The following is a 14098-nucleotide window of genomic DNA, read 5'->3' as shown; positions in this document are numbered from 1 at the left end:
ATTTACAAGGATTTTAAATCTCTCTACAAATTCTTGTAAATGCTTTTAAAACTTTTTATAGAGGTTTTAAACGGTTTATTAAAATAGTTACAAAGGTTTATGAAGAGTTTTAAAAGAATTTACAAATGTTTTTAAAGATTTTATAAGAGTTTAAAAAAGATCTACAAGTGTTTTTAACGTTTTTTACAAATGCTTTTAAAGGGCTTTATAAGAATTTATAAAGATTCTATTGAAATATTTGAAGGATTTACAAGGATTTTAAAAAGATTTTATAAAAGTTTTAAAAACATACAAGGTTTTTTAGATTCAAATTCTCTTAGAAAACAAACATATGATTAAATAAAATGTGGTTGATTTACAAAAATTCAGCTAGTTCATAATCGAAATTAACCGATAGCCCCTCTATCTACCTAAAATCAGAAAGAATTAATCTGAATCGAAGCGATTATTCGAAAGTTCTTATTTAATAGAGCTGGACTAATATTCTTAGCCGAACAGTGCCAAAATTTTGGTAATTAGATTTGGTTCAAAATACCGACAAAACTGTTTTGTTTGGTTTTGGAAGATTGAACATATCCGTATTTAGAAGCTCTTTTAGTTTTTCATAAATTTCTAAATATTCTTAAATTCTTCTACTTTTTTCTTTTTTGTAAATCAAATTTCCTAGCCGTATCAAACTGTGTCAAATATACTGAAATTGATTGAAATATACCAAAACCAAAAAGAATATACCGGAATTATTGGAAAATGAGGATTTTGGACACCGAGAAATGAACAAGAAATTTGTTTTTGGTTTGGTTCGACATCAATAATTTTAAGATAAACCAAACCGAACTATAAATTTGGTTAAAGTAGGAATTCGTTTATCCAAACCGATTGCCTAGCTTAAGAGGTCTGATGAGGATGGTTGGTAAGCAGGTTAAAAGGGTTCTTTCTATAAAACCCTACCAAATGTAAGTGATAAAGATTGTTCAGAGCTCCCTAATTGCAATAAATTCCCCCAGATCAGTTAGGGTTACAAGTAAGTGTAGACAATTCCTACGACGGATTAGGAAGAATGCTTTCTAAAATCACTTTGATCTTGAAATCATACGAGCCGAGAGAAAGTTGTACAAAAGCTTCTTTCGTCCCCATTTCCACCATGTCGGAACCCGAACAACCTTCCTTTTCATCTGATTTTCTGTAAAACCAGTGAGATTTTATTAGGAGAAAGAAGGATGAAGAATGAAATAGTTTTTTTTTTGGGAAGCATCACTCACTTTTGTTTTCGATCAGACGTGCTTCCAACTCTGAGAGTAATTTGGAGTAGCTGATAGCAAGTGATGGCCAGAACTCCAGTTGGATATTCAGTACATCAAGAACAGTTTGCAGGCCGGCTACTGAAGGCGTGGTGGCGATGGGCAACTCGTTCTCCGGATTTTCACCCAGAAGCACCTTTATAGATTAAGCGGGATCATGAATCTCCATAACTATATGCAGATTTTAAAGGATATCAAGTTTGAAATAGAGACTAACCTTGATCACTGCTGTTGCAGAAGCAGATATGGAGCGAAGATTGTAGCTGCAAATGAAAACAGGAGATTATTCAAAAGCTGCTCCTTACAAACCAAGAGGCTACTCCAAAAAACTGCAAAACACATACCCGCCCTCGAGAATAACTAGCATTTTCCCACCACACAGATCACCCAACATCTGTGTCATTCGAGAATAGCCAGCCGGAGTCACCTGAAAAAAGGAGTAGAACAGAACATCTATCCTCTGTTGATATCCACAAAACAATACACTGATTCCAGAAGTGGTAAATTACAGCTCGAATATGAAGCTTACATCACAGCATCCTAGTGGGTCTCCTCTAGCCGCATCAAATCCCGCAGATATGATGACAAAATCTGGAGAAAATGCAGAAGCTGCAAGAGAAGGTTCCAGTTAAAATTAGACTGAGTGCACATTCAAAAGTGAGCTAAATGTATTTGGTCCACTTCCTGAGCATATTAGTCATCAATTAAGCCAAAACGTTTATCAAATGGGGAAAAGTAGAACGACTCTGTACCTATGGGGAGAACCACATGTTGAAACGCAAAGATATAGTCTTTATCCCCAACTCCACCGCAACTCCATGGAACATTTACACAATAACCTTCCCCACCATTAGAACCAACCTGCACCCATAATTAACATTAGCAAACTATTGTTCTGCCGCCTAGAGAAAATTCAAATTTTGGAAACAAGGCAGAAATTAGAAAATAATCCCAAAATTTAAGACATAAATCATAATGCAAACCAAACACACAAATAAGGTATATGCATATATATACCAACAACTAAATCTACTCATGAATGCTGGATGAGACAATGTAAAACAGAAAAGCATAGGTACCTCATCAGCAGCTCCAGTACCGGGATAGAAGTTTCCTCCCTCATGTCTGTGCAAGGATATGTACAATACCTATGCAATGACTCCCAGTAATAAGTTCAAACAAGGTCAACTCACAAAAATAATTTACTGCATCCAACACTCCAAAATTGATGTGCAGACATGCATAGATTTGGGCAGCTTACAGATTTGTTTTGTTCGAATATCTCTTGGGTTCCGTTGCCATGATGGACATCCTGCAACGGTAGATATAACATTGATATGAGCCAAACCACACAATGCAGAGTACAACGAATTAAAAAAGTTTGAAGATCTACAAAATCACCCAGTTTAGAGTTATCAGTAACATTACCCAGTCCACAATCAGCACCTTCTTTGCCCCTGCTGCTTGTGCTACTAATGCAGCAACGGCTGCATTATTGTGAAGGCAAAACCCCATAGCATGCCTGACGCCAGCATGATGACCGGGAGGTCTAACCTGATACAATCAGAGATTTTTTTTTTTCAAACTAATATGGTGTAATTTCAATTTAAAGCAATTGTGTAGTTGCATCTTTAAATTTAAAAATTTTGGTGAATTAGACATACCAAAGCAAAACCATTTTTTACACGGCCAGTGAAAATATCTGTAGCTAGATCAGCGCACAAACCTGCTGCAAGTCTAGCAGCACGTGCTGAATACTCATTAGCATATGTGTCAGAGGTGAAGTAGCTGCCAGACAATGGTAAAAGAACGGGATCAAGAGCAAAAAGAGATAAATGAGGAGCAGCGAAGGTAAAGGAAATTTCAATTCAAGTTTGAACAGTCAGATTAACAAGCAAGGATATGCACGGTGAACGCAAAAAAAAAAGTAACAAATGGTTTAAAATTCAAACCTATAGAGAAGCTGGCTTGTAGTATCAACAGCATCAACATGCTCTGAAGTGTGGACCTCAAAATTGACATATACAAACCAGTTATGAAATTGCTTGTAAAAGTACTGCAATGAACATAATATTAGAATTGTCTCTAAGACAGTTATGTAGCAGCTCACCATCTGGAGTTCTTGTTTCGTGATTTCCCTTGCATTGATAGGCAAGCATCTTCCAGGAAAAACACCTGCAAAAAAATTCAAACGTGGTGAGTACCAAAATTACTCCCAACAGTATGATACTGTAAAATGAAACACATGATATGATATATGGGATCAAGTCTCAGAGAAGGTAGACAAGGACGCTAGAAGCTTCTTAATTGAAGAAGTTATGTTCTGATCTTTTCCTTTTAGAATTAGAATTTTATTATTTTCCTTTTTAGTTTTAACTTACCTCGGCTGCAAGAGATCTATATAATGATCTCCAAATCTTAATAATAATCAGCTTCCAAACATTAGTCTTCTTCTCAAGAGAGGCTAGGTTTAAAGGAAGTAAACGCAACATACCAGCTGTGGCAAGACTAGCAGCTATAGCTCGAAGACGATCAGGTCTCTCTGGATGTGGTTGTGCCTTCACTTCAAACTTTTTAAGCATGCCATCAGCACATATTAAATAGAAAAACTTGCACGAAGAAAAGCTTTGGAGATGATAATGTAGAGATGTCAACAGATACTAGAGGTTTCTCAGGAAAACATAACACATAACAGTAACAAGATCATACTTCTGAGTGTAGCAACATTCTCTCGTCGAACCCAACAGCTGTCGAGCTGGTTGCAGATGAGCTTCCTAATATCAAGTTAAAAGAAAAGTGAACATGCTTACAGTTACTTAAATAGCATGGAACTGAGACTAACAATATTTATAAAGACATTTTCAGAGGAAGCAAGGGAAGTAATTCCTACCTCCATATTTCTCCTCGACTTCAATGAGACCAGTGTCTTTAAAAAAGGGAGACGCTAAATATCCATGCCTCAAAATGCCAGATTCCTTGTGCTCACCGCATATCTACGTCAAGGAATCAACTTTACTAATACATAACCAATGTCCAATGCGCATTGCTCAGACGTACGTTTGTCACTTTGAAATCATAAAAAGTAGTAGCCAAGCAAGAAAAAGTAAATAAAAAACGTACACAACAGTGGACCATATCACCAGGGTTCGACATAGTGCAATTGACACAACACCATTTTACAAACTCCATAGGCGCCTGCACAGGTTCCCAATCACAATCATCATCCTCATCATCGTCATCATTGAGTAATGCATCAGCACCGTAAATATCTTCAAACGTCATTTCTCTAGAAACCCTAGCTCTTTTCTGCATAAGACACAACAATGACCAATATCACCAAAAGCAGAACCAACCAAATCTCTGACAATACATTAAAAGGAAGCCATGGTTTTTAGCTTACCGCTGAAACTCCAGGAGCTACATTTATATCTCCATTGCTACACTCTTCTCCCGAACAAGGAACAGCGATATCTCCACCGTTCACATGTCTTCTCTTTGAACCCTCACAAGACCTCTCGATAGTTTCTACAACCATTGTTACCTCAGTAGTCACTCAAAACTACTAACCAGCTGAAAATAAATCTCCGCTGTGCCAAAAGAGAAACAAAGAAAAACCCAATTTGAGAAATTTTAAAAATCAAAAAGTTTCATATACGAAGAGCTAAAATCAAAATCGAAGAAAATGTAAAGAACTCCACACACAGCTACAACAAATAACTTTACGAAGAACCCAACTTTTCTTCGAGTATTATCGAAATCGATCCTCGATCCAGAACTCAGGAATTGTTTTTTTTTCTCTATGGAAACTGAATAAAAATATCAACGACGGTCTCAAAATATCATACCTGAAGAAAACTTCCGGCGAAACGATGAACAGAGAAGGCTGCGTCCGTCGCGTTTAAAGGAGCGCGACGCTACGATAGCACAACAGAGCAGAAATGAGAGAAACGACGACGGCGACAACGAAGATGACGACGTTCAGACTTGAAAGAGTAAAAGATTATTTGGGCTGAAGATGAAGACCCAATAACACTATAAGCCCATTACCAAATTTGAGTCAAACTATTTATTTTTATTTCCTTTTGCTTGGAATTTTTCATTAATGTTCAAGTATTGAAAGAGCAAAGTACGACTGAATCTTACTTCACAAAGCCAATTTAGGTTTGTTGTCTTCTCGAAATGGATTACAAAAGTTACCATTTTTTAAAGGGAATGAGACTTTAGTTGTTATGTCATTGAATTTTTGTTTGGTAAATAACCTAACTGATAACTTCATAATATTTATAGTGAAAAATGTTTGAATCATCAGGTAATTAAACGTCACACTACAGATTGTAGAATGACTAATGGTTAAACTAACTGATAATGACCAGCTAACATAATCAAAATACGCCCAAGCGCATTAACACATGTGAGACTGATATTTGTTTCCCTTACCTTTTTCTTTTACCTTAACCTAATTCTAACTGTAAGTACTGAATCCAATTTCTTTGTTATATAATACATGTTTGTGTGCATGCATCTCCATATAGTACTCAAAAGCATCGTCTTTGTCTTTTCTCTAAGAATTTATTATTCATACATTAATATTAATTCTACAAACATGGGACTATGGGAGATAGTATTCCGTTATATATATAGTTCACAAGAAGAATATTGAGTGATATATTTCCATATATAACAACGACGACGACAACAAGAACACACCCACATAAAATGAGAGATGAACACCGAAATGTTAAAGATGTAAATATGTTGAGCTCTCTCTCCTTTTTATACCTCTATCATCATCTATACCTATACATGATAACATAAATATGTATGAAAAAATGTGTGTTGACTATCACTTGTGTGAACAAAGAAGCATAGTAATACATTTTCCAATAATGTAGAACCTTCCTTTCTTCTTTTTCAGAAACTCTCCAACTCCTTTTGGTGAAGAAGGCTTGTTCTTCTTCTTCTCCCAATTCTTCACTGCTTCCTCCTTTGTGTACTTCTCCCTCATTGTTTAAAGTGTGTTTATAAAACAAACTTTTTTGTTTTTCCTTATTATCAGGGATTCAGGGTGATTGTGTGATGATTGTGTGATGTTTAAATGGAAGTGAAGATTCATCATATTATATATATTGGAGTGAGAGAGAAAGAGATAAGGAGAAAGTATTCCCTACCATTGATTCGGGACCCTTCAACGAAACAACCCAAAAATAAAGGCCACTTTGTGAAGTGTGACCGACTAGCTTCCCATTATGGTTGAAAATATTTGATGTATTGTTTTCTTGTCTCCTTTCAGTTCAAAGATTCATCATCGGTAGAGATTGATTTATTCACTTTGATTATTGGAATATTATGTTAGAACATACGGTATTGCAGACCGTCCATATCTCATCTTAATTTCTTTGAATTTAAATTGAACATGCAAACTAACGTTATGGTTAACTGCTAAATAAATACATAAAATGCAAATTCCAAGGAGCTTTCGGGTTTGTTTTGAAATACATGTTTAAAAACTTCTGCATGACTATAAAAAATCACGAAACTAAGTGTTATATGCCTTGCCTTTAGAGAAATGCACGAGCTAGTCAAAAGTTATCGGATCACAATGTCGTTAATGTATAACAATTAGGTCTAATCACAATTCACATTTAACCCCGTAATATATTTATTGTTGATAAGAAGAATATACATTTAATGTTCTTCCCTTAGTTTACAGTTAAGGATCTAAAACTCTGAACACATTCCTAGTTTCAGAGATTATACAACTTATCTACCTTTGAACATCAATTGACACTCGCTACATATTCATACGACGAGCAAAGTACGACTGAATCTTATTCTCAAAACAATGCACCCACTCTACTGACTCCAGCCATTATGATATTTTGCATTTAAATCTCTGGTCAGCTAATAATTGAAATCCATCACGAATTAAGGTCTAGTCAGTCTTCCTTACAATATGGACAGCTCATTTCGAATAAATCGCCAGAGGCCTCAAAACATAATGTTTCATAGTCATAAGCTTTTTTTTTTTTTTGTGAACCACATATATAAAATATCGTAATGAATGTAGTTTTTCTTTGTCAACAAAAGAATAACGTAGTCTCCTACCAAAAAAAAAAAGAATAACGTAGTCTGTATAATTTACTCTTATATAGTTTACTTTCTTTTCACGAATATTATTGGTTTTTAGTGGGTTTTTTTTTGTCATTTGGCTAAAAGAAAATTCCGTACACACATACATTATCGTTTTATGGAATATTTTGGACGCACATATTTCTCTTTCAAATAAATTTTTTAAGTGTGATTTCAGGCTATTTTACCAATTACCAAATCTTGTTTCTTACTATTTTCTAGTTTTGCTTCTTTTTCTTTCCTCCTGTAATGAACAAGCAACTCTTTTTGGTTTTGACTAGAAGAGTGAGACTCGAACTATTTCTGACGAAACTGAATACAACAACTACCACCACTTAGTCTCGCGAAACATACAATCATATTTTTTGTTTTTCTTTTCTTTTTTTATTTATGTGAAATATTTGGGGATTCCATTTTATTTCTTAAAGATTTTAGTGATTCTACTTTGAAAACGTGTAATAATTGAATCCCACAACTCCGATTGAAACAAAACGAAATTAGAGTTTTGACAAAGATTTATACATCTTTCAGATAAGACGACAAAATAGAATAATTCAGAGTTAGGAGATTTATTAAATTGTATAGCCTCACAAACTTCTAAAAACAGATATGGGACCAAACAAAAGTACCGTTTTCTGACTGTGATATAATCTACGTATTACTACGTTTAAATTGTCGCAATGTTTAGAAGAGAAAATATTTACCAATAAAGCTTATTTTACACCAAATTAAATAGAAGATATAGTTTCAATGTTTCAAACCTTTATGTTAAGAAATCTTACGTTTTGAACAACAAACAAAATCTTACGTTGAAGATTTAGATCCAACACACACAAAAAAATCCGGTTTAAATCTATTGGTACACTCAGGATCTAAAATTTGTAAACTAAAAAACAAAAACTTTTAAGATTCAACTATCTCTTACGTAGGAAAAAAAGAGAAGAGTCAATTTAAGTGGTATATATCATTTTCCATAAAAAGTGGGAAATCACATGGGTTATATATTTTCAACGTAAGGAAGTGAAAGGTCGAATCCATCACATCTTTTTTAATCATAATTGAGAAAGTAATCAAACTTAATTACGATCTTCACGAAATGGCAACGGGTAGGGGATGCACCATGCACGTGAAGTTCACGGAGACAAGACATTTCTTGCCTGTTGGCTGTTGCACTCATTACAACCTTTATTTCTTTGGCAAACACTCAATACAAACCTTAAATTTCTGGATCTCCACAAAATAGTTATATATGTAGGGACATAGCCCTGCATTGGATATTTTTTTTTGTTTTTTCCTTGCCACCTTACTGGCTTTAGTATAACAAACACATTAACCTCGCATTTTCCTAATCTTACGTGTAACATGAGCTCAGAGAAGGGTAATTGCATAACATATCATTTTTAAATACTAAGTAATAGCATAACATTTGTCATGATATTACAAATTATATAATTTTTTGTAATGTTTGGGTAATTATATAGCAACGGAAAGGGATGCTTATGAAAAGGAAGGATAGAGACTTCCTTCCTACATAGATGTAGGAGCAGCAAAGATCAAATGTGACCTCTTTATGGGTGAGATCAGTGCCATGGTACATGTTAGAGAGACCCATCTGAAAGACCCGAGAGGAAGTCCAAGTCGCGGCCACAAATAGGTACATGATGAGTAAGTCCAGGGCCAATCTTGCATGATAAAATATAACAACTTACGTAATATTTATATATAGCACATGTTATTTTTCTCTATGTTTTTAGCTTTCAAAATGTCGTATTTTCTGATACATGCTAGCTAGAGTTTTTTTTTTTTTTTCAAAAATTCTATTTTGCAAACTAACCTTAATAAACGTAGCACAAATTCATTTTAGGACAGATATTTCATACCAGGCTGGATATACAAATCCATAAGATATATAAAACACTTCTATAGGAGAATTCAAAAGACTATTTTTCCTAATCTGCCTAATCGAAGGCAGCTCAACCGAACATATATGAGAATTCTATTAATAGGTTAATATGTTTTTCTATTTTTGTTCAGTAGGACATCTTTTATATTTTGTAATTCGAACTATATGGGTCGGAAGTTGTGGAACCTTTTTATGTGTTCACTGGTTCATCAGCCCTACCAGTTTGCATCTAATTATTAAACTAAAAAATGAGACTTAAAATACATAGATGATTCAATTCTTGAGAGAAAAATGAATTTTGCCATGATAACGTAATTAAACTGAAACAGTTATGTAATACTTACTAGTATTGTTCTGCAATTATGGTTTGGTCCCAAAAAAATAACAACATAACTCTCCTGTCTCTTTCATGTTAATATTTAATGTTCTGTTTTGGACATGTCCTCTTTGTGTGGAATTTACCATGAAAAATCAGGAATTGGGTTGACCCTACGAAATGAAGACTCTTTCATTGAGCACAAACACCAAAATCTAGACATTTTTTTGTTTGTTGTTTTGGCGTTTCTTTAAGTTGAACTGGTGAAAAGAAAATAATTACGAAACCTTTTAGAATTAAAAAGAAGACAGAACCCGACTAAACACTTTTAAAAGTCCAAAAGAGCTGGATCGGTTCCATATGCTTTTTGCCCAGTTAATTCTTTTTCTATCTGACATCTCTCAAAAATTTAGCTTAGTAAAACCATTATACCATTCCAAAATCAAAGTTATGTAGCTAATACATCAAATCCTCATCACATTCTAACAGACAACGACAACAACAACAACAACAGAAACATAACTGATTAAGGATTTGGATGGAACAGCAATTTTGATGTAATAAGGATTTAGTTGTTTCTTTAAGAAACATTTGAATAGATGAAAGATACATATAATGCTCAATATGGCTGCTTCTCTGGTCCACCATCATGGTATATAGTTATTAAACCAAAGACAAATGAAACATTTTCATAATGCCAGACCAAACCAAACCGAAAAATACATGAGAGAAAAAAAGTCAAAACAGCATCAAACATCTGTTGGGCATTTCATCGAACACTTTGAAGGCATGCTACCAAGAAATAAGCTAAACAGATTCTTCATTGATCTGAATAAGATTTTCTTCTTCTTGTCTCTTCTGCATATCCTTCTCGTATTGATTCAACGCTTCCTCCATCCTCATCTGCGTAAAACCCAACAGTCTAAGGTCGAGCACAAGCTTTCTCATAGGAAGACAGAGAGAAGAAACAGACCTTGTAGCTAACTTCGATGCGATGCATTACGTAGAATCCGAGGGCCCCGCCGAGAAGTGTTCCAGCTATGATCCGTGCGTAACCCCATGTCATTGAGCTCAACGCCATTAATTTCCTCACTTTCTCTTGTCTCTTCTTCCTTCGATTCCAACTTTACAGCTCTCAATCTCTTTAGAATTCCTTTTCATTTTACCGGAACCAAGATTAGAACCGTACCAATTGGTTCAATTCTTTCTTTTTGGTACATTTAAACCAAGCTTATGTCCGCTTCGGTTTAGATCCAGAATCAAGTAAACTGGTTCTCTCACTTTAAATTACGTTCGAAGAAGTCGATTTAATATCCTAGTGACCCAATACGCACACAAGATTGAAGCTTCTGATCGTCTCAATTTTTATTTATTTATCGAGAAGTCGGTTTGATATAGAACCATGATCAGGTAATTTCGGTACGCTTATACATTTAATAAAAACACATTTATAACGGTTCGGTTCAAAGAAAACTAAGCTGGCACTAGATGCCTTTAACCGTCCGGTTCAAAGACAAATTCAGAAACAAGAGCCAAGTGATCGCTTCCCAATTCCTGCAAACCAAAGACGAATAAGGCTTTAAGCATCAATCATAGAAATGACCTCACCAAATCTAAACTGTTTGATAGAAAGACATACTTGACAAGGAAGGCCTTTGGTTTTGCATAGAACATCAATAGGAAGTGTGTCAAGAACTCTTGCAGGTAAAAGACCATCAGAGTACCTTAACCAGACCACACATGTATTTCTAATTAGTTACTTCATCAGCCAAATATTAAATTTGTCCATTTGAGTTTTGGTTGTGTTTAGAATGTTTTACCAGAGATAATCAACCGTTCCGAGAAATTTCGAGTGATATGAGGTTGCTAGAGGTTCACCAACAGAGTCCCTGGTATTTGCTGAGCCCTGTTGTGTACCATGTTCATGAGCAAATTTAAGGTCTTGTCATATATAGACAGGGACATTAAAGCTTTGTTTGTTACCTTAACTGAGGCGTATGAGCTATTGAGTTTCAGAGGATGCGCAGCCCAGTACGAGTTCTCTTGCCCGGTTGCGACACGGATCTCTTCTTTTGTCCAAGAGCTACAAAAACTTCTACTAGTGTGTGAACACAATGGCTATTCCAGCAGGCAGTCACAAGACAACCATTCACAGAACTGATTAAATCTTCAAAAAACAATCTTACCTGAAAGTTATTGTATTACTGGATTTGCTACCAGTTTCAAGAACTTTGGTAGGACGACAATTTTTCTGGCCGGACAGCTCTTTTTTGTCATGTTCCATGACATTCAGCTGTAAGATAGAAGCATAATCCTATTTAAAGAAACTACAAGAGGACACAGTGTAGTTTGACTGAAGCAAAACTATGAATAGTCATACCTCAGAGGACGCCAAGAAGTTGTACAATGGACTCTACACGTAATAAGATAAACTCAAACAATGAATAAACAAATACACAAACCAAAGTGGAAGAGTTTATTTGAAAAGATACGTACCTTGGGAGTGCTATTGAAATCTCCGCATAGAACAATGGGAATGTCACCCCATTTCTTAGAGAGCAAGTGAGCCTTTGAGCAGAGTGAACGGACCTATCAGTCAAGAACAAGGCAAATCAGGAACTCAAGAAAAAACATAAGCCACGAATTCAATACGTTTTCATGAGCATTAGGACATATACTAATGAACATGTCATGACATATACTAGTAACTTAGACTTGTCTTAGATATTTAAACTAATGCTAGTAAACATCTCTTGACTGAGATTCAGTACAATTTCCTGAAGTCTTAAAGCCAAAGGTGAAAGGGCCAGATCAACATTTTGTAAACTTTCATGACAGTCAATTGCTCGTGTAGCGGATATACAAATTGAAATGTCGAGGCTTACCTGACCCAGCTTCACATCTCCTTGATTTGGATTATAAAGCACGTGAATGTTACCCAGCAGTATCTTTCTTGACTTATTAGACTTCCGGAGCTGACGGGAAACCCAAAAAAAAACTGGATCAGTCAAAGCATATACATGAAAAAAGAAGTTCGTAAAACATTCAAAAAAAATTTCTACCTCAAGAACAGCAAGCTGTGCAACATTATCCCGCATACCAAACTGGCTAAACTCAATGTTTTCCCTCTCCAAAACTCCAAACCTTTTGAAAACAAGATAAATCTTAAACAATGCTGAGTTGTAGTAGTCGTTTTTCTTCACACTAATACAGATTGAGTCAAACAATATGTGCTACCTGTCAGCCTTCCAAAACATTGCGCAACCATCGACGTTATCTCCAGTTCGCCGCTGCCATTGCAAAGCTTATATTTGTAGTCCTTCTATATAAACACAACTTTTGTTGAGGCTTCAGACGAAAAGGTAAATAAAACCAACCGACAAACCATGTCTTACATTTTACCCCATTAATCTTATAAGCATAAAATTTTTCATTGAACAAGGAAATACATCAACCTTATAGGAGCCAGCATATCCAGCTTTCTCCATCATACTGAATAGATCAAAATATTTATCTACTTCCTACAAAGGTCCACAAACAAAATCAACTTAACTATCTTAACACGATATAAAACAAGGTAAAGTTCATTACCTGCATAGAGATTATGTCTGGATTGAGACGAATGAGTTCTTCGCATATCAACCTTTTGCGGTAGCCCCACTTGAGGTAAGGAACAGACACATTGGAGTACAACTCTCTGTGATATGATGAATTTCCATCTCCCAATATGTTGTACGACACTACAGTGAATCTCTCTAAAGCTAATATTACATAGAGACACACTAGTAAGATCCAAAGGCATCCACAATTTCACAAGCTTCATGGACAAACAGTAACTCAAGCTATTACTAATATCTCTAATTTACTAAATCCTAACTAGTTCACAAATTCATAAGTAAGAGCAGAGTTTTTCCATAAGATCATTATTAAACTACCTTGAGAAACTGGAGTTGTATCTGAATCGATCCAATCACGAGCAATCTGAGAAGACGGTATTTGATCGGGATGTTGACGCCGGGGAAGAGGATTCTGCCATCTACGGCTGTAAGAGCGATTTGAAGATGATTCGGGATTTGAATCGGACGGTCCAGATGTGGAGGAGGAGCAACACACGAAAGAGGAACGGAAAGATAGAGACGATAAAGGACATTGATGGAATCCAGATGAAAGGTGACCACCGGAGGGTAAGATACGGTAAGCTTCGCTTGGCCGTGACCAAGAACAATCAACGCGATTCACACAACGCATTCGATTTTGTGGATGTTAGAGACGAAATTCAGAAATTTGGATGAAATCGAAAACCACACAAACCTCTTGGCGCCATACGGATAAATATCTTTTTTTTTTTCTTCCTTTGGTCAGAGAAAAAAAAATACCAAACCATGGGCCATGGGCCAATACTAGTATACTACACCAGGCCTTGTTTAGCTGAGATCCTGTTTTTTGTTATTC

At 35.5% G+C, this 14098-nt stretch overlaps 4 protein-coding genes across 10 annotated transcripts; all 4 read right to left on the bottom strand.

The window, feature by feature from the left end:
- Positions 1 to 732: 732 nt before the first annotated feature.
- Positions 733 to 5279, bottom strand: HDA15 (histone deacetylase 15). Of its 4 annotated transcripts, none has more exons than NM_112737.3 (18): positions 5144 to 5279; positions 4699 to 4885; positions 4419 to 4604; positions 4189 to 4291; positions 4008 to 4072; positions 3793 to 3868; positions 3409 to 3473; positions 3251 to 3306; positions 2963 to 3086; positions 2727 to 2852; positions 2560 to 2610; positions 2378 to 2446; positions 2051 to 2159; positions 1828 to 1907; positions 1643 to 1725; positions 1516 to 1561; positions 1260 to 1434; positions 733 to 1180 (listed from the first exon to the last, which is right to left on the bottom strand). In NM_112737.3, the coding sequence occupies exons 2-18, from the start codon at positions 4831 to 4833 to the stop codon at positions 1071 to 1073; spliced, it is 1659 nt and encodes a 552-aa protein (NP_566612.1). In that variant the 5' UTR covers positions 4834 to 4885; positions 5144 to 5279; the 3' UTR covers positions 733 to 1070. The 4 variants fall into 4 exon arrangements, with proteins under 4 accessions (NP_566612.1, NP_001326232.1, NP_001326233.1 ...); NM_180278.3 differs by having other exon boundaries at positions 823 to 1180; positions 1256 to 1434; positions 5144 to 5262; NM_001338340.1 differs by having other exon boundaries at positions 765 to 1434; positions 5144 to 5262.
- A 626-nt stretch (positions 5280 to 5905) lies between these two features.
- On the bottom strand, positions 5906 to 6303 carry RTFL20 (ROTUNDIFOLIA like 20; the record flags this gene model as incomplete). Its single annotated transcript, NM_001084710.2, has 1 exon — positions 5906 to 6303. The coding sequence occupies one exon, from the start codon at positions 6301 to 6303 to the stop codon at positions 6142 to 6144; it is 162 nt and encodes a 53-aa protein (NP_001078179.1). The 3' UTR covers positions 5906 to 6141.
- A 3779-nt stretch (positions 6304 to 10082) lies between these two features.
- On the bottom strand, positions 10083 to 10941 carry AT3G18510 (ATP-dependent helicase/nuclease subunit). The gene is made up of 2 exons (NM_112736.3): positions 10620 to 10941; positions 10083 to 10549 (listed from the first exon to the last, which is right to left on the bottom strand). The coding sequence occupies exons 1-2, from the start codon at positions 10725 to 10727 to the stop codon at positions 10454 to 10456; spliced, it is 204 nt and encodes a 67-aa protein (NP_188480.1). The 5' UTR covers positions 10728 to 10941; the 3' UTR covers positions 10083 to 10453.
- Positions 10942 to 10974: 33 nt separating this feature from the next.
- AT3G18500 (DNAse I-like superfamily protein) lies at positions 10975 to 13991 on the bottom strand. Of its 4 annotated transcripts, none has more exons than NM_001338338.1 (13): positions 13582 to 13991; positions 13238 to 13407; positions 13102 to 13167; positions 12884 to 12936; positions 12709 to 12790; positions 12532 to 12621; positions 12143 to 12235; positions 12027 to 12059; positions 11833 to 11939; positions 11630 to 11729; positions 11467 to 11552; positions 11286 to 11370; positions 10975 to 11200 (listed from the first exon to the last, which is right to left on the bottom strand). In NM_001338338.1, exons 1-13 carry the CDS (start codon positions 13892 to 13894, stop codon positions 11141 to 11143), a joined length of 1338 nt encoding a protein of 445 aa, NP_001326135.1. In that variant the 5' UTR covers positions 13895 to 13991; the 3' UTR covers positions 10975 to 11140. The 4 variants fall into 4 exon arrangements, with proteins under 4 accessions (NP_001326135.1, NP_001189925.1, NP_188479.3 ...); NM_001202996.2 differs by having other exon boundaries at positions 10992 to 11200; positions 11630 to 11741; positions 13582 to 13966; NM_001084709.1 differs by having other exon boundaries at positions 10998 to 11200; positions 11630 to 11738; positions 13582 to 13949.
- Positions 13992 to 14098: the final 107 nt, after the last annotated feature.

The sequence above is a fragment of the Arabidopsis thaliana genome, chromosome 3 (genome assembly GCF_000001735.4).
Source record: "Arabidopsis thaliana chromosome 3, partial sequence".
Taxonomy (NCBI): domain Eukaryota; kingdom Viridiplantae; phylum Streptophyta; class Magnoliopsida; order Brassicales; family Brassicaceae; genus Arabidopsis; species Arabidopsis thaliana.
This window is presented reverse-complemented; position numbering and strand designations above follow the sequence as displayed.

Excerpts from the sequence above, each read along its gene's own strand:
- HDA15 (NM_180278.3), bottom strand. The coding sequence starts at position 4,833 with ATGGTTGTAGAAACTATCGAGAGGTCTTGTGAGGGTTCAAAGAGAAGA. Across the intron at positions 2,160-2,377 it reads GTACTGGAGCTGCTGATGAG|GTTGGTTCTAATGGTGGGGA; the intron begins GTACCTATGCTT and ends TTATGGGTGCAG. Across the intron at positions 1,726-1,827 it reads ACCCACTAGGATGCTGTGAT|GTGACTCCGGCTGGCTATTC; the intron begins GTAAGCTTCATA and ends TCCTTTTTTCAG.
- AT3G18510 (NM_112736.3), bottom strand. The coding sequence starts at position 10,727 with ATGGCGTTGAGCTCAATGACATGGGGTTACGCACGGATCATAGCTGGA. Across the intron at positions 10,550-10,619 it reads GCATCGAAGTTAGCTACAAG|ATGAGGATGGAGGAAGCGTT; the intron begins GTCTGTTTCTTC and ends GGTTTTACGCAG.
- AT3G18500 (NM_001202996.2), bottom strand. The coding sequence starts at position 13,894 with ATGCGTTGTGTGAATCGCGTTGATTGTTCTTGGTCACGGCCAAGCGAA. Across the intron at positions 12,622-12,708 it reads CACAGCTTGCTGTTCTTGAG|CTCCGGAAGTCTAATAAGTC; the intron begins GTAGAAATTTTT and ends GTTTCCCGTCAG. Across the intron at positions 11,371-11,466 it reads GGAACGGTTGATTATCTCTG|GTACTCTGATGGTCTTTTAC; the intron begins GTAAAACATTCT and ends GGTCTGGTTAAG.